This window comes from Cupressus sempervirens, chromosome 10 (assembly GCF_028749045.1).
Source record: "Cupressus sempervirens isolate cs-2001-9-10 chromosome 10, ASM2874904v1, whole genome shotgun sequence".
Classification (NCBI taxonomy): Eukaryota; Viridiplantae; Streptophyta; class Pinopsida; order Cupressales; family Cupressaceae; genus Cupressus; species Cupressus sempervirens.
The window spans coordinates 536,816,899-536,843,520 of NC_143127.1; the positions used below are offsets into that span (position 1 = coordinate 536,816,899).

The 26,622-nt window shown below is 36.8% G+C and overlaps 1 protein-coding gene across 4 annotated transcripts in view; it reads right to left on the reverse strand.

The window, feature by feature from the left end:
- Positions 1–26,622, reverse strand: part of LOC149535014 (uncharacterized) — a 286,870-nt gene that overhangs the window by 133,304 nt on the left and 126,944 nt on the right. For 2 of the 4 annotated variants that reach the window (XM_089806712.1, XM_089806710.1), the window contains exons 3-4: positions 11,951–11,986; positions 11,786–11,830 (exon numbers count right to left, since the gene is read on the reverse strand). The exons of 1 other annotated variant lie outside the window; for it this stretch is intronic. In XM_089806712.1, the coding sequence (XP_089662838.1) occupies positions 11,786–11,830; positions 11,951–11,986 (81 nt within the window). The remainder of the gene's footprint in view (positions 1–11,785; positions 11,831–11,950; positions 11,987–26,622) is intronic. One more of the 4 variants, XM_089806711.1, reaches the window with a different exon arrangement.

Sequence of the window (26,622 nt, forward strand, 5' to 3'; positions counted from 1 at the left end):
TGCCTTCACGCTCTTGCGTGTTTAACCACTCTTCCAGTTTGTCAATATATAAACCAAATAAAGTAGGGGATAAAGGGCAGCCCTGTTTGACCCCAATATCGCTCCTAAAACATTCTGAAATGCCATCTGAAGTTCTGATTTTGACTTTCACCTCTTCGTACATCCTATGAGCAGCAGCTCTGAGATGCCTAGGAATACCCAATTCTTCCATCCTCAACCAAAGATTGTCTCTCAGAACGGTATCAAAAGCCTTTTTGAAGTCAACAAAGCAACAAAAAACCTCTTCCTTTTTCTCCCACTCTTTTTCAATAATGTGTCTCAGAGTGACACAGTGATCCACTGTCGAGTGCTTTGGCCTAAAACCAGCTTGCCCTTTAGCACGTTTATGATTTTCTTCTGCCCATTTGCTGATCCTAGTTTCTATCATACTGCCAAAAAGTTTAGCAAAGAGGGGATTGATCATTATAGTCCTGTAGTTGGAGGGATTGTTAACATCACCACTCTTAAAAAGTGGTATTGCAAGGCTGATTGTCCAATCTTTCAGAAACCCTTCCTGGCAGATTTTGTTGAAGATTTCAGTGATGTGCGGTGCAAGAGTTTTCATACCCCACGTCAAATATTCAGCTTGAAGCGCAACAAGGTCTTTTGCTTTGCCTCCACCCAACTTCTTAATCCCTGTCTCTATCTCTTGCACAGTAAAAATATTTGTGGTATCATTGACCAAAGGTGGCTGTCCCACTCCACCCTCTTGTTCATAAAGTTTCTTAGCATAATCAAACCATTGGGTGGCAGTAATATTATTTTCAGTTTGCTTCCTCCTTGGTTGGAGTTCTTTCCAAAAACGTTTGGGATTATTTCTGCCCAAGAAAATTAGCTCCTCTCTCCTTGTGGACATAAAATCGATTTTTTTCTTCTTCAGGATCTGTTTGTAGGTCTTAATGTCAAGGTTAGTTTTATTTGACTCCCTTAGATTTCTCCTAGCCCTCTTGCATTCCTTATCAAACCATGCATTGGCTAGAAAACAATTAGTTTCAGATTTTCTTATTTTTGCTCTCTTGCATTTTGAAAGAGCCTTGTGAATCAGATTTGATAAATCATGACTATTAACACCATGCTTATACATAGGGTGTCCCATACAAAGTTCCTCAAGAGTAGCCCTGAAAGTGTTACTATTTTCTGAAGTTAACAAAATTCTGCCCTAAGAAGGTGGGTGTTGAGGGCCTTGGATTTTTGCCCCAATCCGTCTATCCTTTGCCCAATACAAATTTACGTACAGTGGTCTATGATCTGATTTGAGATCCCAAATGTGCTCTCCAATTTCAACTTCTTCAATATTGTTATACAAATGCTACGAACAAATTACATAATCTACCACACTTGCCCCGTTGTATGTGTTGCAAGTGAAATTGCCCGACTTAGCCCATCTAGCCAAACCATTACAGATTATTAGATCAAATGTGCCACACAAAGTGATCAATTCTTCCCCAAAATGATTGCAGCCTTTAGCATCTTCGGATATTCTATCCCATGGATGATTTCTCTCTTCTGTGAGCCAAATAGGGTTATCACTTACTTCAGAGCTGAAAACACTTGCTTGCCAATTTGCTGTCTTAGCATTGAAATCTCCAACGAGAAGGACATCCCCACGTTGTGAAAAAACAGCAACATCTTTCTTTAACGTAGCATAAGGGTCATTGTGATCTAAACCACACTTTTTATAAATTTTAGATACTTGTGGAGCAAAGTAACAAGCTACAATCCTGAGAAGAGTGTTATTTTCCACGATTTTGAGCCATATAAATTGTTTATTAGAATCAGTCTTTTCCAGCTGAATGACACGACCTTCTTTTTCTTTTACTAGAACCATTATACCTCCATAACCTTTACCATTTCCCGCTGCCTCATTCCACACTGCCATCTTCCAGTAGCCTCCAAACAATGGGGTCTTACATCCCTCATGCTCATGTGTCTCTATGAGACAAATAATGTCTTTGCCTTCCGCAATAGGCCCTAACCCAGGCCCACGTCTCCACGGATAACCTCTGCAATTCCAACAAACTAAACTTAAGGACGCCTGGGTTAAGCTTGATTGCTATTTATTTTGATGCGAAAGACTCAAAGTTGAGTTATTATCGCTAGGTGTTATTATGGATCTTGTTGTATCGCTGCCTGTTAAGGTGTTTTTTGTTGCACCTTTGTTGCCTTCTTGCTGCCCTTCATTGTAGCGGTGGCCAAAATGAGCAATAACTGCTTTTCCCTTGAACATCCAAGCTATTTTGCCTTCATTTCTAGTTGTTCTGATTTTTTCCATTTCCATCCTTCTTTCTACTTGCTGTCTCATAGTTAAATCCTCCTCTAAAACGAAGCGAGAACCCCACAAGAGCTGTTTTTTGTTAAGTAGATTTTGTTTGTCGCTAATGCTGAGCATGACTACCTTGATTGGCCTATTTCTCTCAGCATGTGGTTTGCCAACCCTCCAAGCTTGGCAGATTTGTCCTTGCCACAACAGCACATCTTGTAGGAAATCCCTCGTTAGGTCAAGGGTATGTTCGCCTTCCCCATAGTCTTTTATCCCCTTGATAATTATATTGGATGCCCTAAGCTGCCTTTCCTTGACCTCTTTGTCTTGCGTGTTCACACGAATCTTTGCCTCTTCTCTTGCCATATCAGGGTGTTTGCTGTTTTTGTCCCAAGTTTTGGTGACTTCTGCAAAACTCCTTCTCTTCTCTTCACCATCTGCCTTTCCTGGCGAACTAGTGTGAAGAATCGTTTTCTCCTTATTATGAGATGACTCGGTATTTGCTGTGACCTTGTTTGTTTCCAATGTCACATTCAGGTTTTTCCATTCATCCTTCATATTCTGCCATTTAAACTTCCCAGCTAAAAGTGTTTCTTGCAGCGTTGAGATTTGAGCTTTTAAAGTGTTGTTATCGTCTACAAGAGTTTTATTTGCTACAATTAGCACCTGTATATTGTGGTAACTTTCTTGCTCCTTAGCCTCTAGGAGCTCCAACCTCCTCTTGGCCCTCAAAAGTTCTTGCACATAAAGATCTGGGCACCAAGCGAGAGGTGTGGAGGTAGGGCTGTAACTGACAGACTCACCGAAGTTATTGCTACCATACAGATGACTGTCACCACTTAAGTGTGGAGGAGGGCACATTTTGACTTGTTTATGCAATCTCTACCCGTGTTTCTGCTTTTCATGTGACCCTTTCATACGAGCAAGTCTACGTTTTAAAATGCCCTTGAACTGTTTAACATTGACCCAGATATATTTTCCTGTCTTGCCAAGTGATGCCATTTTGACTTGCCCTAAATGGTTAGTTTCAAAGTGTACCATAATTTCTTGACCGTTTTTTACCAATGAGATGGTTTGTTTTTCCATGGTTTGCATATCCACCGTTTGTTTTCTCATTTGTGTATCCTCAATTTGTTTTTCCATTGATCAAAAGAAAGAAGGGCGAAACAAAAGCTAACAAAAGCAAATATATAAAACAAAACCGGAAAGTGCACCTTGAAACCCCTGGCTTAAGGCCTGCCACTATCTTGCTGTGGGCTGGGCCCCAGTCTTCATTTTACCCTTGGAAACGGGCCTACCTAGGATCTGAACCCTGTCTGGTATTGTGTCTGCTGCCCTGGTCCCACTGTTTCTTACAGAAGCGTCCACGCTGTTTCTTGTTATTTCCTTTTAACCTTTTCTCGTTCAACCTCGAAGCTCCAGTTGCAGCAGTTGCCCCGTGCACTGTCCAGAATAATTTACAGCTAAGCTAGGGCTCGGCGCACATAAAGCGCGCGCTTGTTCGTCGTCATTGTATATCGAGCAAAAGAACTAGCAACGTCGGCATAACTAGATGACAATAAGAGACAGAGATAAAATGCGTGTCTTACTCAGCGGCTGGAAAAAGTTTTGTGAGATGAAACCAATATGGGTGATAGTAAGGATGATACTAGCATCTTATTTGGTGACTTCAAAGTGGTTATTGACAAGTCTTTTAATGAGAATGTATATCTACAAGATATTTCTAAAGATGAAAATGAATCTCTCCATGTGGAGGAACTATTTGAAAACCATAATATCATAGTTGACGAGACAATACATTTACAAATGGAAAACAATTGTGAAAATGAAAATTTGTAGAACCTAAGGCATGCCCAATCTTGCATTCAAGAGTTAGAGAAAGATGAATTTTATATTAGAGTAACGAAAATTATCGCGATTCGTCAATTTTGGTGATTTAGCGATCCAATTAGGCATGGGCAATTTTTGCTAACTCATTAGATTGGATCATCGATTTTTGCCTCAAAAATCTCTTGAATCGCCTAAACCGTCAGTTCATCCAACAACCAGAAAATTTGCCCAAAAACCAACTCGAAAGATCGGCCATGCGGCAAGGAATTGGGATGACTTAAAAACATTAAAAATGCATATTTTTATAATGTTTTTTGTTTTGCCTTTCTTCTTTATTATAACCCTCAAAGGCCTTCTAATTATTTAGCATGAGAAGAAGAGAGGAAAAGTGAGAGAGAAGAAGAGAAAGGAGAAACCATTGGGTTGCAAACAGCAAGAAAGAAAAGAATCAAGGAGATCAAAAATCAATTTGGGGAGGCCATAAGATTGCATTGGGAGCATTAAGGAGCCAAGAAAAACACTCCTCAACTCATTTGCAAGAGGTAAGTGTTGATTTTTTTTTGTACGTTAATGCATTTTTCATTCTTTTGTCAAGTGATTTTAGTTTTCATTTGTAAATCTTGAATGTGTTTTAGTTTTTACATGTTTTTAGACTAAATTGCAAGGTGCAATCTTGCAAACCTTACAATGTTTTTATAACAAATTTGTGAACCTCTATTTAATTTTACATTGTACAATTTGCTCAAAAATAATGTAGGGTTTGCTATTGTTTTTTTAGTTTAAGTTTTTTATTGATTTTTCTTATTGTAGCAGCCTTAACTTTCATTTTTCACAATGCCTAAAAGGACGAAGCTTGGATCTATACCAAAGATTTTCCTAGAAAAGTAAAACATCAAACATAATGTTGTAAAGAAATAAACTCAGATGGCATCTATAGATTCAAATACCATATTGTAGGTATACCTGGACATGATATTACCATGTACACTCAACAAAGCGTTGAGGCAAAATGAAAATGTTATATGGTATTAGAGGCATTGGAACAAGATAAGTTAAATAAGAGAAGACAACTTGAACAGTTAGGTGCTATTGGCTCCCATGCTACGGCATTCACATCCGCATCCGTGTGTTGTGTTGGAAAGGGTTCTTCTAGGCCTCCCTTTTGTCCTAGTGCTAGTGCTAGTGCTAGTTCTTGTGCTTCTGGTAGTTGTTCTTATACTGAGCCTAGGCCTATTACATTTCAGCCTAGAGTGTAGAAGTCCAGATTGGATAGTTACTCTGTGTTGTGCACTACTCCTGGCTCACAACCCTCTCTTGAGAGCATGGGTACTTTGAACAAGGAGATTCATGATGCTGCTAGAAAAAAAAATTGCAAATTTTAGTACTTCTGCAACATTCCATTTATTGCAACTAGGTAATTGACTCTTTTTTATTTGTTTTCTTTAAGTTTGAAGTTAAATTTAAATTATTTTTATATTTGTAATCATTGATTCATATTACATGATGATTTGACAACTAAATTTTTAATCATAATCTATACATGTGACAGGTCTCCTTATTGGCAAGGCATGATAGATGTGGTAACTATTTGTGGTTCGGGCTTTAAAGCCCCTACTAAGGTTGAGTTGAGTGGCTACCAATTAGATGAGATGGTAGAGGATATGAAGGTTGAGCTAGAGGACCACCCAAAGCAATGGGCCGTAAAGCGTTGCACTGTCATGATTGATGGTTGGATGGATAAGAGGAATAGAACACTCCTAAATTTTCTTGTTTCCTATAGAGGTGATTGATCATTCTACTTTCCTACATGCATTGTGATCTGTGATTGAATTATTTAAATTTTGATATGTTGATTGATAATTTGTTGATGATCCATGATTATTAATTGTTTTGTTGTATTTAAATTTTGTAAGATCCACCATGTTCATCAAATCTATTGATGCTTCCTCTCATGTCAAAAACGCCACATACTTATGTGAGGTTATTGAGGAAGTCATAGCTGGTAGGGAAAGAAAATGTAGTGCAAGTGGTGACGGATAATGCAACAAGTTATGTTGCTGCAAGTAAAGTTTTGAGTTTTAAGTTTAACTTATCAAGTTTTGAACTTTTCTAATTCTAAGTTTCTCAACATGTGTAAAGGTAAACTATTGATGGAGAGCCACCCCACAATAATTTAGACTCCTTGTGCCGCACATTGCATTGGCCTCATGTTGGAGGACATTGATAAGATTGAGTGGATCAAATCATGCATAGAAAGGGCCAAAAATATATGCAAGTTTATATACAATCATGCAAGGCACAATGAGGAAATACATCAGAAATAGGGAGTTAGCTCGTCCTGACATCACAAGGTTTGCCTTGAATTTCATCACACTGAAGACCTTGATGACATCAACATAAGAATTGAGGCGCACCGTTGTTGGGGAGGAGTGGATTTCCTCTTCTTATGCTACAACCACTGCAGGGATAGATGTGGCAAATTGCCTCTTTGATGAGGATGGTTTTTGGGCACCTACTAAAGAAATTATCAAGGTAAATTTCTTACAATTTAACATTTAGTATTAGTATTTATTATTTAATTGTTTAATCATTTAGTTTTGACCCAAATGTTTTTTTTACATTATATGCAGATCAGTGAGTGCCTTGTATCTCTCCTACAAACAATTGATGGGGAGAAGCCCTCTATGGGCTACATATATGAGGGCATGGATAGGGCCAAGTAAGCCATTAGAGCCCAGTATGCAAGAAAGTCAGAGAAGTATGGCCCCATTGGGAGATTATTGATAGGAGATGGTAGAATTGGCTCCACAGGCCCATCCATACAGCTGCCTATTACCTAAATCCATTATATCATTTCCTTCCTGACTTCAAGGCAGATGAGGAGGTTTTGACCGGCCTATATACAATCAAGTAGAGATTGAACAGTGATGGTAGTGCCTCGGCTACAATCATTAAGCTAGACAAATTCAATAATAAGGGTCGATTTTCTCTAGCAGGATAGCCATAGAGGCTCAAACATCATTATAGCTAGGTAAAATAATATATTCTTAAAAGTTAATTGTTATGACTTATGCATTTTTAGTTTTTGATTTTGTAATTTAGCTTTAAAGTTGTACTTGTAAATGAGACTAATTGTTTTTCTTTTCTGTTATTTTAGACAGGTGGTGACAAATGTTTGGGCCCTCAACCCCAAATCTTCAAAAGATTGTCATCCCTATTTTGAGTCAGCCTAGGAGCGCTTCTAGATGTGAGCACAATTGGTCCATGTTCTAGCATATCCATTCGAAGAGGTGAAACAAGTTGTTTGTGCAGAGGTCAAATAATCTTGTATTTGTTCATTCCAACGTCCGCCTTAGGCCCAGATATATTTTGGCTGCTAACTCCTCTTCAATCATTCTAGAATGATTGATCCAGAGTCAAAGTGGCTCACTGAGGCTACAAATGCAATAGTCTTCAATGAGGAAGACCATGAGTGGGTTGACCAGGTAGATAGAGAGGTTGAGGCTGTGGCCATGGAAAAGGAGGAGGCTAGAGCACATTCAGGCACTCGCAGATGCACACGTGCACGCACAGAGCATGCCATAGACACAGGCTCTAGTGATGTTCATACACCCATCTCACATGCGGGGGCTATGGCTCATCGGTCCTCTAGGACCTACCTTAGTCGCCTTTGTAGAAGGCATACAGGAAACTTAGAGGCTGAGGCTACGACCGAGCTTGAGGATGATAATGAGGCTTGAGCTAGAGTCTTGTTTTTTCATTTTGTTTATAGATAGACATAGGTTTCATAGATCTTCATCTTACATACATTTATGATTTTTATGTCATTAGTTTTATGCACCTTTATGTTACATACATTTATGTTTTGACAACATTTATAATTCTATATATCTATGTCATGACTCGTTATGATCCTACGATTTCTATTTACTTAAGCTACATTTTGCATTTTACGTATGTGATGGATTTATCAATTATGTTTCTTGTTTATGTCTATTAGCTTCTGTTTGATAATGTTATAGTGTTCTTAAGTTATATTCAATAAAAGGTGCATGGATTAAAGCTTTAAATCATTAAAATCTTTAAATTTCAAGGGTTTTCTCACTTTGCCGACTCGTAGCCAATTCATAGGCGATTCACGATTCGAGTACGCCTTGCCAATTTCGAGTTTTGGTTCTTTGGTTTATATAGAGTCTAATATGAAGGGTCAATCGGAACTTCTTTGTCTAGATGAGGAATTTGGGGTGTATAATTTGGAGGACAAGCTGAAACTATCGGATAATTAGGTTATTGGACCCTTAATGCATTTTAAGTGCACCTTTAAAAACAGTGAAGAAACCTTTCGGATAGTTCAAATTAGGGAAAAGAGTAAAGGGATTGTGAGTGGAATCAATAGCGTATACCTTCAAACTTTTAAAAAGACAGTAGAAAGAATGAAATCAGATTACTTGAAGCTGCTCCAAGATAGAAATATGGCCATCAAATATATGCAGAAGATAAAGAGGAGATAGATGAGCTATGTTTACAATTAGATATTTCATTATACAACACTGAACATCAGATTTCTATGGCAACCACTCACAAGGAAGGTGATCTTGATTTAAAAACCCAAGAGATCATACAAATGTTAGAGGGAATCAACACCATTGATGAAAATTAAAGCGAACAAATAATTCCCACCTCTCCTTATTCAAAGGAGACATTTTATGCTAACAATGAACAAAATGACCAGCAAGAAGTTAGATTCAAAAATTCTGATTTTTTATAACAACAATTATATGCCTTCACATTATCATGAGGTACCAATGTTTCCACATAAGGTTGAGGATGAATCAAGTGATACCAATTCTGAAATTTAATTGGGTGACGATCATTTCTTTGGTAAACAGAATGATTTGATTGATAACTTTTGTGGTGGATCAGAAAGTCTAGAGTTGTATTTGGTGAGCAATGAAGGTTCCTACTGCTCAACTATAGACTTGCCACTGAGTTCTTATGACGTGACAGCAGTCTATTTATCGATTGGTGATTTTATCTTTATGCCTACTTCAGTTATCAGTGACTCTCCAACTTGATCTATCGTTATATTTTCAGAATTGGCATGGTCTACAAGGAGTATTGAGTTGTTTGCAAATCTATGGAGTGATCTTTACTCGAGGGATATCCCATATGAGATGTTTATCTTTCCAATTCAGTGGCACAGTGTCGACATTGTTGACATTCTTGTTGTTGATCCAAGTTATGGTAGCGACATTGGGAGATTTGATGAGTTGATTTTCATGCATATGGGGAGTGTGTTTGGCATCTATTTGTTCAATTGGCTGACTCAAGAGGATGGTGGATTATTGGGCATCTATTTCTATGCCCAAGATCAATTTGATAGGCTTGTCTAGGATCCAAGAGTTCAAAATGTATGCCTTTCAGTTTGTGGATTACGACAAGTCACCTCCCTGTATGATACTAGATGCATTCATATTTAGAGTCACGTAGCAAATAGGTGCATCAATTTTTTACAGGTTGGCATGAAACCCACGGATCTTATTGTTAGAAGGGTTGCATTCTTATTTCACAGATACTAGTATGAGCTACAAGTCAACTTGCAAAATGATATGGGATCCTGGTACTGATTGCTTGAGGACAAGCAATCTCAAGGAGGGAGGATTATATTGTCCCCTTCTCTGAGGCATTAGAAAATTAATAGACCAGCCCAAATATACATTAAAACTGACTTATGGGGACTTAAGGCAGATTTTTTTTTTAAGTCTATATTATTTAATAAAGAGGAATCAATACGGGACTAATTGGCAAGAAGACAAGGAGACAGGGAAGGGAAGTTGAAGAGTCGCTACTTGGGCATTGAAAGATGAGGATTTCATTCATTTGAGTTACGCTTGGATTTGTGACTTGATTTCAGATATCTCCTGGTGAGACTTTGGCAAGCTTCATCTTCATTTTAGGATCTTGAGGATGGAAACCTTCAGGTTCTATGTGGTGAATTGGATGCAAACTCAATTCAACATCAGTTGTGCAATATCCCGAATGGATATTTTGCCCAATCTTTCTCTTACAGAAAATTCAGAATATAAACAGGTATATAGTGCAAAAAAACCAGGAAATGAACAAGTGGATGCTCACTAAAATACTCATTTTGACACAACTTTACAGTTGTTATTGTATTACAAACCACCAATACAACAACATGCATAAAATCAAATCTTAAAAATAGTTACATGGTTAGATTGGTAAACTCAAAAAGAACATGTAAGCACAATGGTGAATTCCATCTCAAATCCACTCCAAACTGAAGTAAGTTGGTGTCCGATCAACTGAGAAGAACCTGAAAGTTTTTGTCCTCAGGTGCTAGAAAATTGAAAGCTAAAGCTTCCCCTTTTGTCAAGAGAAATCTGAAAACAAACTCCAAAATTCAAACATGCCGAAAATGAATGGGACTTCCTCCTTTAATACTCAGACAATGACTCTTTGGCTGCCTTCTCATGTCTTTTCGTTTTTTTCCTCTGTCACTTTTGCCCACTTTATAACATTAAATTGACCCCTTTTAATGAAGTTACATTATGTTCTCATAAGTCAATTTTAATATTACATGAATATGTCCTTCATTTCCTAATGTCCCAAAAAGGGGACATTGCAATCCTCCTTCCTTGAGACTTCTTTCACTCAAGCAATCATGAGTCCTTAAACCAATACTATGATCCCATATACATCTGCTAGCATCTATGTAACCCATATTGGTAGCTCTGAAGTCGGAACCTGCCATAATGTGGTACCCAAAATAAGAATGCAACTCATCTATCACTATAATCCCTAGGTCCCATGTCATCCTGAGAGATATTGTTGCTTCTGTCTTTTGCACTACTCTAAACAAAATTGTGTCAAGTCTCAAATACTAAAGCAACTCAACATAGTCCAGCTCCACATAATGCATAGTATCCATCTTGTTAACTCCTAGATCACAAACTAGTCTAACCATCCGATCATGGGAATAGATGTGCATCCTCCTACAATCTTGTTTGGAAATCACCCCATCGTCATAAACTCATGACCAAGTCCCAACACTAGTGCATAGACCTGGGCCCCAAATCTTGCAATCAATCTCATCCTCGTCATGTGAATCAATAGGATCTTCCTCATCCACTTCAAAAACTGGATTATCAAAAGTCAAATCAGCATCTGTCTCAAATAAACAGTTAACCAACTAAATGTCTTCCACCTCATCGTGGTGATCTAATGGTTCCATCAATTTCTTGGGGCAGCTATCCAAATCATAAGTTTGTTGAATTGTGTAAATAAAAAAATACATCAGATTAGTTAAATTCACACTAGCAATGGAGCCCCACAAGTCATATTTCTAAATACAAAAACTAGCAAATCAGTAGTCAAGGCCCAAACACTCACAATTGGCATCTTGGTCTGAGATTCTGTGAGACTCACAGAGATTGGAAGACTCTCAAAGATATAAATTAGCGTTAGCTCATCACCTCATTTTGCTTTAAAAAATTATACTTTTGTCACATAACTCAGCAGAGCACTACCACAACACTAAATTATTAAATTACACATGCATACAAACTAGTTATTTCATACTGTTTATATCTTACAAGTTTAACGTAGATAAAAGGAGATTGAACAGTAAATTACCCCAATCAAAGCAGAGGGATAATCAAGCACAAGTTCTGCTATCACCTGAACTACATCAAATGATTGTATGTAAGTTAATAGTAAAATAAAATTATTTCACTGTATCAACAAATAAGACCAGTCCTTGTCTAAAAAAAAAAGTTATTCAAGAAATGCAAAACCTACCTGTAATGCATTTGGTGTAGTCATTGTTATCTCCAACTGTTAAGATGCTCTCCACAAAACAAAGTTTAAACAGTCAAAGTCCATCAAATGCAGACATAACAATGAAAAATGGAAAAAAAATCTCAAACAGAAGAAAACAAACTCTGAAAACAGATAGACTGATTTGATGGACACAACTTGAAATTATATATGGCAATAAAATGGATTGGACAGCTTATCAGATCAACTTGAACCATCTTTTAAACAAATGGTCCGCTTATGTTGCTGGTTATAAACTATACTTCCTATCTCACAAAATTAGGCTTCCTTGACCTAAACAGGATTACGAAACATTTGAAAATAATCTCTACACATTTGAGAAGGAAAATGAAACTAAAACATAGCCTAGACCTTGGCGGCAGTGATATCCTGTGTCTATAAAGTTATAAGTTTTACCCCCAGTTCTCCTCCCAGCCATATTCTCAAGTAGGAGATCCATCTGTGAAGTAATTGCAGGAAGTAAGGTGGTGTCATTGATGTTGGTGGAGTGATTTTCTAGAAGCTTTCCCTCAAGAAGCGAAACAAGCTGGGTTACATCTTGTAAATAGGTTTAACACAAATATGATGGATCATGGCAACATCAATCACCAAAAATTCTGATTATTTGCTTTCAACAAGGCTTGTCAGCCAGGCTTCAGTCAATCCTAGGCTTAGGTTCCATAAACCAAAAAAAATCGGTGGTTTATTTAAAAGACTTTTTCTTTTCGACATATAATTATTTTTTGTGGATTTGGCCTAATTTTCCTATTAAATTCAGAAAATTATGGCTCAAAAATAGATGGAAACATATGCAAAACCAAAGATTGGAAGGCACAATCTATGCAAGAAAAATCAGGGAACACCCCCACTCCACTAGGGTACATTGTAATGTCCCCATCTAAGCTCATTGTGGGTTGGACTGAGGATTAGCCTATCAATGATCCTCATAGACTAATCAGTTGGATAGAGGGTCTCAGTTGGTCGAGTCAGACGATAATTCCCCACTCTAGAGGACAGAGGTGTTTAGGAATGCTCTTTGTTTGAGTCAGATTGGACACTTACTGGACACTTACTATTTATAGTAAGTGATTATTTCAGAAAATGTTAGTGTTTCTATCCTTAGCAGGGAACTTGAATAGTTGGTAGCAGTATGGAGTTGTGGTGACATTGTCAGAGCTTTCATTCTGAGACTTACTATTTGTAGTAAGTCATTTTAAGCTAGCTGCTATTTTTGGCAGCACACTTAGGCGTCAGGCTTAGGCAGTAAGTATCTAGATTGCGAGTTATTTATCCAGAGGAATCAATAAGCTATTGGTTCAACAATGATTATTAATTAAGTTATACTGAATTAATAATTAAGTTAAACTCAATTAATAATTAAGTAAGCTTATTATAAGGTGACATGTTCATTAAATGGTTATTTAATAAAGTGTCACTTGGGCACCTAAGTGTTGGAGGAAAGATAAATGAATATTATATTTCAAAATATCAACAGCAGTTTCAAATAAATAAAAGCTAAGTATGGTTTTAAGTTATGAAAGGTGTAAAAGTGAAGCCTTTTGGTTGACTTCCTCTTGGCAATAATCAAAGCTTTCATTGGTAAAAAACGATTCATTCTTGACTTGTCCATTTGCTTTTGTTGATTTGGTTGAGAGTTGGAGACAAGGGTTTGAGTTTTAGGCTTTGAGAATTTGTCAAATTCTACTCAGTTATAACTTATAAAACTTTGAGCTGGTGAAATACTCAGTGAGATTGTGTAGGCATTGGTCTTAATTCAGAGACCAAGATTGGAGATCAATAGTTGGAAGAACTGAAGACTAATAGATGGTAATCATTCAGAATTTTGAAATAAGGCAATGTGAAGGATTTGAATGCAGATTGCAGCAAGTGTTTAGACCTGCATTTGGAAATTGGAGGAAGCCATAGGTCATAAAGGGCCCACGTGAGTGCACAAATAGGTGATATTAGGGTACAATGAGTCAAGTTTTGGGACTGTTTGTGCATTTCACATCTATTTCCAACTTTGGCGTCATTTTCAGAATTGTTTACAATCATTCTATGAAGTCCTATAACCCATGTGTGATGACAGGTTTCAGCATCTTGCATTTAGTGAATTATAATTGCATGAATTGTACATTGTAAATATTTTCATTTAATGAAGAATAGATAGGGGAGGTTTGGTGCATAGTTTTCCTATATTTTGAATTCCAACATTTGTTATTTTGTCAAAGGAATCTTTTAAAATATATATTCTAAAACAACATTCAGACACAGTTGAGATAGTAGTCGAGCCATCGGGGTTCTAACAATGGTATCAAAGCGGTTTCCTACCATCTTACAAGGTTGGGTAATACATGCAAACACAAAGATTTGACCCAAACAGCTATTATTCTCACGGGAGAAGAGCAGTCTATGATGACCCTTTTCTATCATCCTTTTAGTTTTTGTCGATTTATGATATAAACCCATTTTCTAAACGCATTTTTTCACGATATGATTCTCCATTTATTTTCTTACATGTAAAATGGTGTCTCTTTCCATCTCCTTAATTTTATTATATTGTTAATCTAAATAATATATGTTTATATTATTACATTATTAAATATAATATTATTATATTTGTAAATTTATATATACTATAATATTTTCATATTTTATGATCAACTATATTTAATATTTAATATTTAATTGCATTAAATTTATCTTTGTAAATTGTTGCAAATACATCATTATATATAATAGATTCTATTATACTTAAATGTTATTATTTTTATAATACTATTATAATAATATATTATTGAAATATTTATATATCCTATTATTTTGGGCTCATGACAAGTCTGCCCTTCCTCGAATTGCTTGCCCTCAAGCAATTTCTAATTTTCACTCAACACCTTATAATCTTAAAATCAATGACTTTGGTTATTTGTGAAGTGATTCCTATGGCTTGATCATTTTAGTCAGGATTTATTAAAACAAAGTCACGTTCAAAGTACGATCACAAACTATTCATCCATTACAATGTCAACAACTCACTTTTATGTAATGATATATGCCTCTAGTGATTAACATGTAATTTAACCTTGATTCCTTACTTCGCTCCTATACTCATCCTAAGGAGAGCGTGGATTTACTTATCATAGAGCACATGACACCAATATATTCTTTTGTTTTACTTTGCACCCCCTACATAACACCATCTATCAACTCCTAGGAGTATAGTGAGGGAGTATAGTGAGTGAACAAGAGAATTGGCTAAAACATCTTAATCCCTTTTGTATTAAGGTTATATTCATATAAACTTCATAAAAATAAATCTTTCATATATTGAATTAAACTCGATATAAAACTTTTATTATACCACTATATCATATAGGAAGGTCAAACATATGCATGAATATGTGAAGACACGAAGTGCACCAATTGTGACGATCCCTACCAAAATACATGTTTTGCGATGACACAAGTAAGAAAACATGAATTAAGAAAATGTTAGCCATTTATTATGCCTGTATTACCAACAATGATCCTAAATATTAAGTACTAGATGGATCTTTGTTGGTCATTTTTTTTCCATTTCCATAATGAATGGTAGAATTATTGTGGTCAAGTAGAAACAAGTTCCAAGAGGCTCCCTCATGAACAAAGCCCATTTTGGGAATCTTCTCCTCACAGTGCCCAAATTTCTCTACCTTTCACAAACTCCCTCTTGATTAGAAATATGGAAAACCCTAGTTGAATCTTGAACAGTTTATTGAGATATCTAATTGAATATGTAACAAACGAATTTTCATAACAAAATAAAGGCGAACTAGAAGGATTTTTCCTTAACAATTTATTGAACAAATATACTGAATTCCTTTTCATGGGACATTAACTGCTTTTAACTACCTACGATTAATTTAAATAACAAAGCTCAACTGAAATAACTACATCAATGATCAACTGAAACAATGATCAACTATAATAACTATAATAACGATTAATTGAATTAACTGTAACAATGATCAACTGTAATAACTATAATAACGATTAACTGAATTAACTGTAACAATGATCAACTGTAATAACTAAAATAACGATTAACTGAAATAACTGTAATAACTGAAATAACGATTTACTATCCTTCCATACATATAAGTAAAGTAAATGCTTAATATAAAAAAGAAAGAACATACAAGAAATATTCGGTGAATCTTTAGTTGGTTGTGCAAGCCTCGGCTTTCAATAAGAGGATAAGCATTGACTTAGGCTTAACCTCCCAACTTCGGACAATATTTATCCCCACACAATCTATTGAATAGAAAAGTCCTCCCTACCCCGGGACTAGGCTTGGGATACTTTTAGTCCAACCACCTGAGCATTTTGATGTTTAGAATGTCCGCACAGTTATGGATGGACATGTCTAAATAACTAGCTCTACTGACATCAAGTGATCATAGATGGAAAACATACCTTAAAACAATCTTGGCCAAGGTTTTCTAATGGGTTCAATGACCCAATCACCACCGCTTGACTTGACAATAGGGGAACAATAATATGGACGAGTATGAGCTATTAAATGAAATTAATTTAGATTTATTGTATCATGTCTGACTTTTATTTTCATGTCATAGCAGATTCCATCTCACCTCTTCACCTTTTACATGGCTATACAGCCGGTGAGTCCTAAGTTCTCAAATCTCAGAGCAATCGGCTTTGTCCATTGATCCTCAACCGATTCATGAATATTATACGTTTCCATCTTATCACAATCTGTGATTTAAAGAACGCGTTCTTAAAGGCTTGCAAAAAAATATCATTTGATTCTGACTTTCAGTGGCATAAATAAATTATGATTTCATAACATGGTTACTTGGCTTTTATTTTCCATAAACAACTCTAACTTAGAGAAGGTCTAACCTATGATATTAAGCAGGATGATTTGCATCATGATATAAACTGTAGCTTACTACTATATAAATCGGAATGTTGTAACAACTGATAAAGAAAACATATTGCAATGCTTGGATTTTGGATAACCACATAACCTGGTATAATCTGGAAAAAGAATGGAGTCTCGCTGGACGCTACCAATCCGCCTCACTCTTTATAGAAGAGATCTTGAACGCTAATTCCCAGTATGATTATTGTTCATGATTTCAGCAAAACATCAGTATAACAGGGAAATCATGGGAGGGAAGTAATGCAATGGTTACTAAGTGGTATACTACAGAGCTATTTGGGTGTTATGAAAACCGTAGTCGGGTATTATGAAAGAAGTCGGGGTGATAAACAAGGAAGTCGGGTGATGAAAAATCATGTCTTCTACCTCTCTCGACTTCATAATATAAAGAGGTTATATGTCTCTTTGGCTTCCAAGAAGCCATAACATAAAAGAAGAAACTTGACTCTTGGATGCCAAATAAATATGCCAAGTGTTCGATTAGTTTCTAGAAAGAAAAAAAATGAATAAATATGGAAAAAGATTGAAGGTTATAAATCATGAATAATTATAGTTTATATCTATCTACTTGCACATAGATATACTTATGAGGCGGCATCATATTATCATAAAAATAATATTATGGTGTCACTTTATTCTTATATCTATGTGTATGTACATAGGTATACATTATAATGATGTGGTGGAAAGATCAATCAAAAATCTTTTGAGGTACGTATTATTTTTAACTAAATTAATTTATGTTTTAAAATGTTTATTTAATAGCTCATGCAGGTCCATCAATTGTATTCTGAAGTTTAAGTCACTAGGTCCTTACCAAGGCAATTTAAGGTCATACCTATCAACCTAATAATTGGACTAAGCTAGTATCCCATACCGTTGATCCCGTTTAACAATGCTTCCCACCTTCATCTTCTCCTGCAATCACTCATGCAATATTTCCACAATAATAACAAGTTCCATAATAATTTCATAATAACATTTAATATAGATAAAGAAATTAGTAACCATAATTCCAAAATCAAGCAATTGCTAAACATCACATGACAAATAATGGATAATGACCATCTTCATTAAACAATTAACATAATGAATACAACGGATATATTTAACTACCTTCTTCACATGATTATCAAAGAAAATCCGTTTAGTCTAACAGCTATAAATAAATTTAAAATTAGGCCAAAAATTTGGGATGTAACAGAATAGATCAAGAAACATAGTTAGGCTCAATGGGTGACAAGAGGAGGGGCAGCCCACCCAAGAATGCAGATAATGATAGGGATAGGGAAGATATGGAATTTTTTAGAGATCTCGCAGCAGTTGACTACTGTTTTGCAGCAGCTTACTACTGCCACTCAGCAAATGTCTTTATCTAGAGGACAAAACCAAGACAGAGATGAGCATGGTAGTGCAGTTAGGACTCCTCGATGTAGAGAGTGGCAGTAGGAGCGAGTTTGAGGTAGGGAGTGTCGAGGAGGAGGAAGGTGGAGACTTTGTTGATAATATGATGGCTATGCATGATGAGTGGGAGGTATTTCCTCAAGTAGTTAAGAATCACTTGCCCTTTAACAAATTTCTAACTTTAAAGAAAGAGCATAGTACACTCAAGCAGGAGAGATTGCAAAGGAATCACAAAGCTGATTTGAAGCGTACTACCAGTAAGCTAACTTTTCCCATGTTTGATGGTAATGGGAAGGTCACCGCTCGAGCATAAATCAGCAAGGTTGATACATTTTTGATACTTAGGCTTACGACAGAGGTGGATGCTATAAATTTTGCAGCATTGCATTTAGATGCGGCTGCCCACAAGTGGTGGCATCATGGGATGGTCACCCTGTATCATAATTTTATTATTGCAATAGCTTGCAGATAAGTTGATAAGATGATTTGATTGTGAGGATCCAGAATCATAGTTTCGGGAACCTGCCCATCTTAGACAGATGGGCAGTTTGGAGTCCTTTATTATTGAGTTTCTAAGACTCTATAATGGTTCTTAATGTGACAAAGAAATACTTGGTCATGCTATTTATAGAGGGACTACAAGAGCCACAAAGAGGTTGGCTCAAGGCATTTGACCAACATTTTCTACATGGGGCCATTAAAAAGGATTGGAGCATGAACCTTTTAGCTCCTAAGAGACAAACACATCTTAAACCCATTGTAATGTCCCATTTCTCTAGCCATTATTCCCTGATGTGTTCTTAGCCCTTTTCACCATGGTCATGTGGGATAACGAAGACTTCAAAGGGATCAATGCGAGATTCAGCATTGACATTTCAATTTCAAACCTCTCAAAGTGATTTTTTAGGGCTTCTAGGATACTTACTATTTATAGTAAGTCAACAAAGTTAAGTATTTTTTCCATTTCAGTAGTGGACTTGAGCGTCTCACTGATACCTTTCCAAAGAGACAACACACATGTTCCAAGTTCAATTGGTTATTTATTTTAATGCCAAAAGATTGTTTGTTAAATTAAGAAACACACACACACATATATAAGTCACTTTATTGTTAAGAGGAGCTTTATTTCTCTTAATTGGAAAAAGGACATTATACTTAAGAATAAAAGATGAAGGGACAGGCAGAGGAAATTGAAGAGTTGTTGCATTGGCCATTAATGGAAGGGAGCTTGATTTATTTCAACATGCTTGGATGATGTTTTGATTCCTTCTCATGGGGAAGTTGGAAGTTTTAGTTTTAGGTAGCTTGGACACTGTTTGTTCTCATGTGATTAATTGGCAAATAATTAGAGTTACAAAAAAATAATTATTTGTTAATTAATTGACTCCTTCTAGAAGCCACTAGTAACCTATTGGTTAGGTTGTTTTAATTGAGAAGCAACTAGAAACTTCTTGGTTAGGAAACAACTAGATACTTCTTGGTTGAGTTGTCTTTATCAAGAAGCAACTAGAAACCTCTTGGTTAAGTAGGATAAAAGGGGGTCAAAGAAGGCATTTGTAGAACAGAACAAAACAAAGAACAACAAGCGTTGTAAAAGCATTTCAAATAGTAGCAAATGAGTTTGTAGCGATAGCAAATAGTCTTGCAGTGTTAGCAAGGGCACAGTGATAGCGTTGGGGGTAGTAGTGGAGGATATCAGTAGGAGAAATTAGGAGGTTGTCTGAATTCTGCCAGTGAGAGGCAAGGAATTTTATATCTCTTGATTTTCTTAAGTTAATATATTTTCCATCTCCAGAACAGCTTTTCCCTTGAGGGTTTTTCCAAGGACAATTTGTCCAAAAATATTGTGTTCTTTCTGTTATGAATTTCTTTTCATATTTTATTGGTGAAGTTGCATTTGTGTTATTTTTCGATATTAGTTGTGAATTTGTTTTCAGCAGTTTAATAATCGTTTAAGATAGGAGATTAATAATTAGTGATTGCAACAGTGTTAATTTTCACATGGTATCAGAGCATTGTTGAGGGTAGAAAAGTTTTGCCCTAGGAAAGAAAATGTGATCTCTTCAGAATTATTATTGCTTTAATCCATTGAGATGGCTTCAGCTGGTTTGAGAGATTAGGATAGATTGGATGGTGCCTCAAATTTTGGTGTCTAGAAGGCCAAAATTTCTTTATTGTTGGAAGAGAATGGTATCAAGGATTATGCTACCACTCGTAGCTACAGATGCTATACAACTTGCAACATATAAGGATGATGCCAAGGCGAGGAAGATTATCCTTGATGGTGTCAAGGATCATATTGTTCCACATATCGCAGAGCTAGATAAAGCAAAGAAGATGTGGGACGCCATTCTGAATCTATACCAGAATGCTACCATCAACAGGAAGATGATTCTCAGAGAGAAGCTAAAGAATACCCAAATGAACCAGGGAGAAGACGTTACAAGTTGCCTCACCAAGCTTAGACTTGGCAAGGACGAGTTAGCAATTGTTGGAGATAGTCCCATGATGACAAGCTACTGAGAATAGCCTGAATGGGTTTACTAAACAATGGAGTGTCTCTGTTCATGTTGTCAGTGGATGAGATACCTTACCAAGTTGGGATCGACTATGGACTGATTTCACTCAAGAGGAGTTTAGACTAAGTCTTGTCAATGGGGCCAACAAGAGTCAGAAAAGTGAGGTGGAATAGGAAAACATTGCCCTAGTGGGGAAAGGGAAAGCAAAGAAGGGATCTAGCAGAGGATCGAACTCACAAAGTGAGAAGAAGAAGAAGGACCTTTCTAAGGTCAAGTGCTTTGGTTGTCACGAGTATGGTCACTATGTCAGTGATTGCCCAGAAAGGAAGAAGGCAAAGAAGCAGGTGACAACTTCAGCAAGTGTAGATGGACTCTCCAGTAGAATGGAAGATGAGTTTGCACTTATAGCTTGTATGGTGAGCTCAACTTCACAGACTATCTGCTATATAGATAGTGGGGCATCATTTCATATGACAGGAGTTAGAGAGTACTTCTCCAATTATAAGGAGGAGAGCACCAATATCCAGATTTCTATGGGAAACTTGTCCAAGCTCAACCCAATTGGGAAAGAGACTGTTCAGTTTCAGACGGAGAATGGAAAGATAATTCCAGTTCATGATGTATTACATGTGCTAGGCTTAGTTATGAATTTGATTTCCATATTTGTTCTTCAGGATAGGGGTTATAATGTACTCTTTAAAGGGACACATGTTGATCAAGCACAAGGATTGATAATCACCCATAACTATTGGAGTTATGAGTGGTTGCCTTTACAAGTTACAGTTTGATACTCTAAAGGCACTCATGAGCATCACTAATCCTAGAGATCTTGGAGAGCTATGGCATAGGAGGATGGGCCATATTCATCATGGAGCACTTAAATTGCTTCGTGAGATGGTGACACGTATTGTAGAGGTGAGCACAAAGCAAGATGATGTATGTAAAGGATGCGTGTTGGGGAAGTTTGCAAAAGCATCTTTTCCAAGGAGTGACACCAGATCTAAAAGTGTTCTTGATATAGTACATTCAGATGTATGTGGACCGATGTTGACAAAGTCTATCAAAGGATATGAGTATTATGTTGCTTTTATCGATGATATCTCCAGGAAGACCTGGATATACTTCTTGAAGATCAAGGATGAGGTTTTCAGTCGATTCCAAGAGCTCAAGGCTCTAGTGAACTTGACAGGAAGGAAGATAAAGGTTCTTCAGTCAGACAATGGAGGCGAGTACAAAGGAAATAACTTCCAGAAGTTCTGTACATGACCAAGATATGCCCCGCTACCTATGGGTAGAGGCATGTAGTACAGCAGTCTACATTCAAAATAGGGTTCCACACAAGGTGCCAAGGAGGATGACAGCAAAGGAAGCTTTCATAGGTAAGAAGCCTGATGTTAGCCATTTCAGAATATTGGGGAGTTTGGCATATTGTCATATTCTAGGTGATACACGTACCAAGTTAGATCAGACTGCAGAGAGGGGGTACTTTGTTGGGTACAGTGAAACCTCAAAGGCATATAGGATTTTTATCCCAGGGACCAAAAGAATTATTGTCAGACGTGATGTAAAGTTCATGGAGGACAAGGCATTTAGAAGGTTTAGAGATTTGCTAGCAGATGATCAAAGTAAGCAGCTAGCAAAAGCTCCAGGGTCTAGTCAAGGGCAACAGAGCACAAGTACGGTTACCAGTACAAGTGTAGGCTCAAGTGGTGAAGTTTCACAGAGCATGGAGCAGCAGGTGCAAAAGGAAATGCATCTAGAAGACTTAGAGGTTGATATCTCATCCACTACAATTGGCAGCAAGAATCAAGAGGCACAAAGGGATACTCAGGAGTTTGTGGGAGCTCCTAGGAAGAGTACTAGACAGCGGAAACAACCGGCCAAGTTCAATGACTATGTGGCATTAGTTAGCAACTTGGTAGATAGTGAACCTTCTAGCTATCAGGAGGTTGCAGAGCATCATGTATGGCGAGATGCTATGGTTGAGGAGTATTATCAATAATGCAGAATGATGTGTGGGAAGTAGTTCCTAGGCCAACAAATAGAGCAGTACTTGGATCACATTGGATCTATAAGATAAAGCATGGTGCAGATGGCAGCATTGAGAAATACAAGGCAAGGTTTGTGGCCAAGGGGTTCTCTCAGAAGGAGGGAATATACTATGAGAAGACATTTGCTCCACTGGCCAGGTATACTTCTATACGAGTTGTGATCTCATTAGCAGCACAGATAGGATGGCAGATCCATCAAATGGATGTCAAGATAGCATTCCTTAATGGTGAGTTAAAAGGAGGAGCTATACATAGAGCAACCAGAAGGCTTAGTAGCATACAGCAAAGGGACCCACGTGTGCAAATTGAAGAAAGCACTGTACAAACTCAAGCAGGCTCCCAGAGCGTGGTATGAGCGCATTGATACATACTTGCAGGGAATGGACTTTGTGAAGAGTGAAGCGGATGCTAACCTCTACTACTTGGTGGTTGGGGGTGAGATTCTCATTCTTGTTCTCTATGTGGACGACTTGCTTCTTATAGGTTCACTAGGGCTCATAGAAGACTGCACGAGGGACCTTGCAGAAGAGTTTGAGATGAAGGACTTAGGACTCGTGCACTACTTTCTAGGCATGGAGGTGTGGCAAATAGATGGGGAGATTTTCCTTGGTCAACAGAAATATTGCATTGAAATCTTGAAGAGATTCGGGATGGAGGATTGCAAAGCCATGTCTACACCCATGATCATGAATTCGCTGAAGGTAGATACATCTAAGGAGAAGGATGTAGATCCCACCTTATACAGACAGTTGATTGATTTGCTTATGTATTTGGTCAACACTAGGCCAAATATAGCATTTGCAATAAACTTTCTTAGTCAATTCATGGTTGAACCAAAGAGAATGCATTGGACAGCGGCCAAGCATGTATTGCGTTACTTGCGTGGTACAGTTGAGTATGGTATCAGATATGTCTGAGGTGAAGATATCAGGTTGATGGGCTATACTAATGCAGATTGGGTAAGAAGTACAACAAACAAAAGGAGCACTTCAAGGTGTTGTTTCAGTTTGGGATTAGGAGTTGTATCTTGATTCAGCAGGAAGCAGAAATTCGTGGCTCTAAGTTCAACAGAAGCAGAATACATAGCAGCTAGCATGGCGACATGTGAAGCTATATGGCTTTGGAAGTTTTTAGTAGCTTTGTTTGGTCAAAAGGTTGAGAGTACTGTGATACACTACGACAATCAGAGTTGCATCAAGTTATTTGAGAATCCAGTGTTTCATGATAGGTCTAAACATATAGACATCAGATATCACTTCATCAGAGATTGTGTACAACGAGGGGTTGTTCAACTACAGTACATATCTACGAAGGAGCAGGTAGCAGACATTCTAACAAAAGCATTGGGGAAGGTGCAATTCATCTTCTTTAGAGATGAGTTGGGTGCATGCAGAACAGCTTCCTCACTAAGAGGGAGTGTTAGTTCTAGGTAGCTTGGATAGTTGTTCGTCCTCATGTGATTAATTGGCAAATAATTAGAGTTACGAAAAAATAATTATTTGTTAATCAATTGACTCCTAGAAGCCACTAGTAACCTATTGGTTAAGTTGTTTTAATCGACAAGCAACTAGAAACTTCTTGGTTAGGAAACAACTAGATACTTCTTGGTTGAGTTGCCTTTATCAAGAAGCAACTAGAAACCTCTTGGTTAAGTAGTATAAAAGGGGGTCAAGGGAGGCATTTGGAGAACATAACAGAACAGAGAACAACAAGAGTTGTAAAAGCATTTGCAGTGTTAGCAAATGAGTTTGCAAAGATAGCAAACAATCTTGCAGTGTTAGCAAGGGCGCAATGATAGCGTTGGGAATAGCAAACAGTCTTGCAGTGTTAGCAAGGGCGTAGTGATAGCGTTGGGGATAGCAGTGGAGGATATCAACAAGAAAAATCAAGAGGTTGTCTGAATTCTACCAGTGAGAGGCAAGGAATTTTGTATCTCTTGATTTTCTGAAGTTAATATATTTTCCATCTACAGAACTGGTTTTCCCTTAGGGGTTTTTCCAAAAATATTGTGTTCTTTGTGTTATGAATTTCTTTCCATATTTTATTGGTGAAGTTGCAATTGTGTTATTTTTCGATATTAGCTGTGAATTTGTTTCTAGCAGTTTAATAATCGTTTAAAATAGGAGATTAATAATCAGTGATTGCAACAGTGTTAATTTTCACAGGAAGCTCGTCTTTCATCCAATTTGAGGATGAAAAGCCTTGAGCTTGGAGACAGTGGATGGAACCCATTGTCTAATGGAGATATCACATGGTTATCTCGTGTGTGCTTAAAATTGTATTTTATATTAACCAATCTGACTATAGATTTTAATGTTTACAATTGGATCATGTCATTATACAGTTGAAGATTTAAATGCTATAATATTTCTAGGACTATTTTTTCTAGATATTTTCTAATATTTTTCTGGTTGATTTGAAATACATTGCATGAAATCATATATTTAAATTTTTGTGATATAGCTTGAGAAATTTGGGGAAAAATATCCTTTCAAGTTATTTTAGTGGTATCAACGCTAGTTTTTCCTATCATCCTGTGAGATTTCGAGAGTCACAAAAGTGCAGTCATATTTTGATTAAAGTTGGACATAAAATTCTTATTTGAGCCATCTATTCTAAAATTTAGGCGCATACTGGACAATCAAATTTTGCTTCCATCAGGATTGAAGAAAGTTGTTTTTATTAACAAATTATTAGGGTTTGGAAAAAATAACACAGGATTATTTAATAACTTAAAGCTATGAAAAGATAGAAGTGTGGGGTTTTCTATCAAGAATATACATATTGTTTTTGTTCATTAATTGAGTAGGGCCGATCAAAGTCTGGCATATTTCACTATAATTCAACATTTGTAATTTTTTTTTTGGCCATAATTAATAATGGGCACAAATGTCTTCATCGGCATATTTCACAAAGGTTACTGACTAGGGTCAGCAAAGGAATTAATTTATTAAATGTGTCTTTGGGTTGCTACATTATTGTCGTTTCGTATTATTTTTGGAGAAAATCATGGTGGATTAATAGTTGCAAAGTGAAGAAGATTTTAATCAATTATGGGCCATATATAGTATTTGAAAGGTCCCTCTATTACTACCAGTTTATTTTTAAGGTGGGTCTCAAACTCTTAAGTTAAGCACAGATCCTGAAATATTATATATTTATCAGGATTTTAAGTAAACCACAACAAGTATATCGAACATTACAGAGATTATGTTGTGGGAAAAATATTTGAAGAAAATCTGTTTTTTTTAATTTATGGGTTAATGTTATAAAATTGAAATATTTTTGGATTGGAGCGGTTTTGTTCAAATAATGTTTCATCTGCTAAGAGCAAATTGAGGGCGCTGGTATTGGTGCATCTAGTGTTGGGGATCATTGTCTAGTGCTGACTCAACCTGAGAAGCTCATGTATGCAGTGTTGGGTTGTGCAGTGAGAAACAATATTACTAAAGATGAAGTATGTCATGTCCCCTTTCTAGGCAAGTGAGTTTGATTAGCCCATTTTACCTCGGTCGTGGGAAAACCACATTCTCTATGAGATCAGAGCAGTTTTTGGCCTACATAGTTTTAGTTGTTGGCCAACTGAGTTGTTTCAGTGGGGTTTCTAGACACTTACTATGTTTAGTTAGTCAATAGGCTCAGCGTTCTTAGTATTTCAAGATTGGACTAGGAGCATCTTGTCGAGTCCTTTCCAACAAGCTATTACACATGCATATTCGAGTCCAACTGATTAGA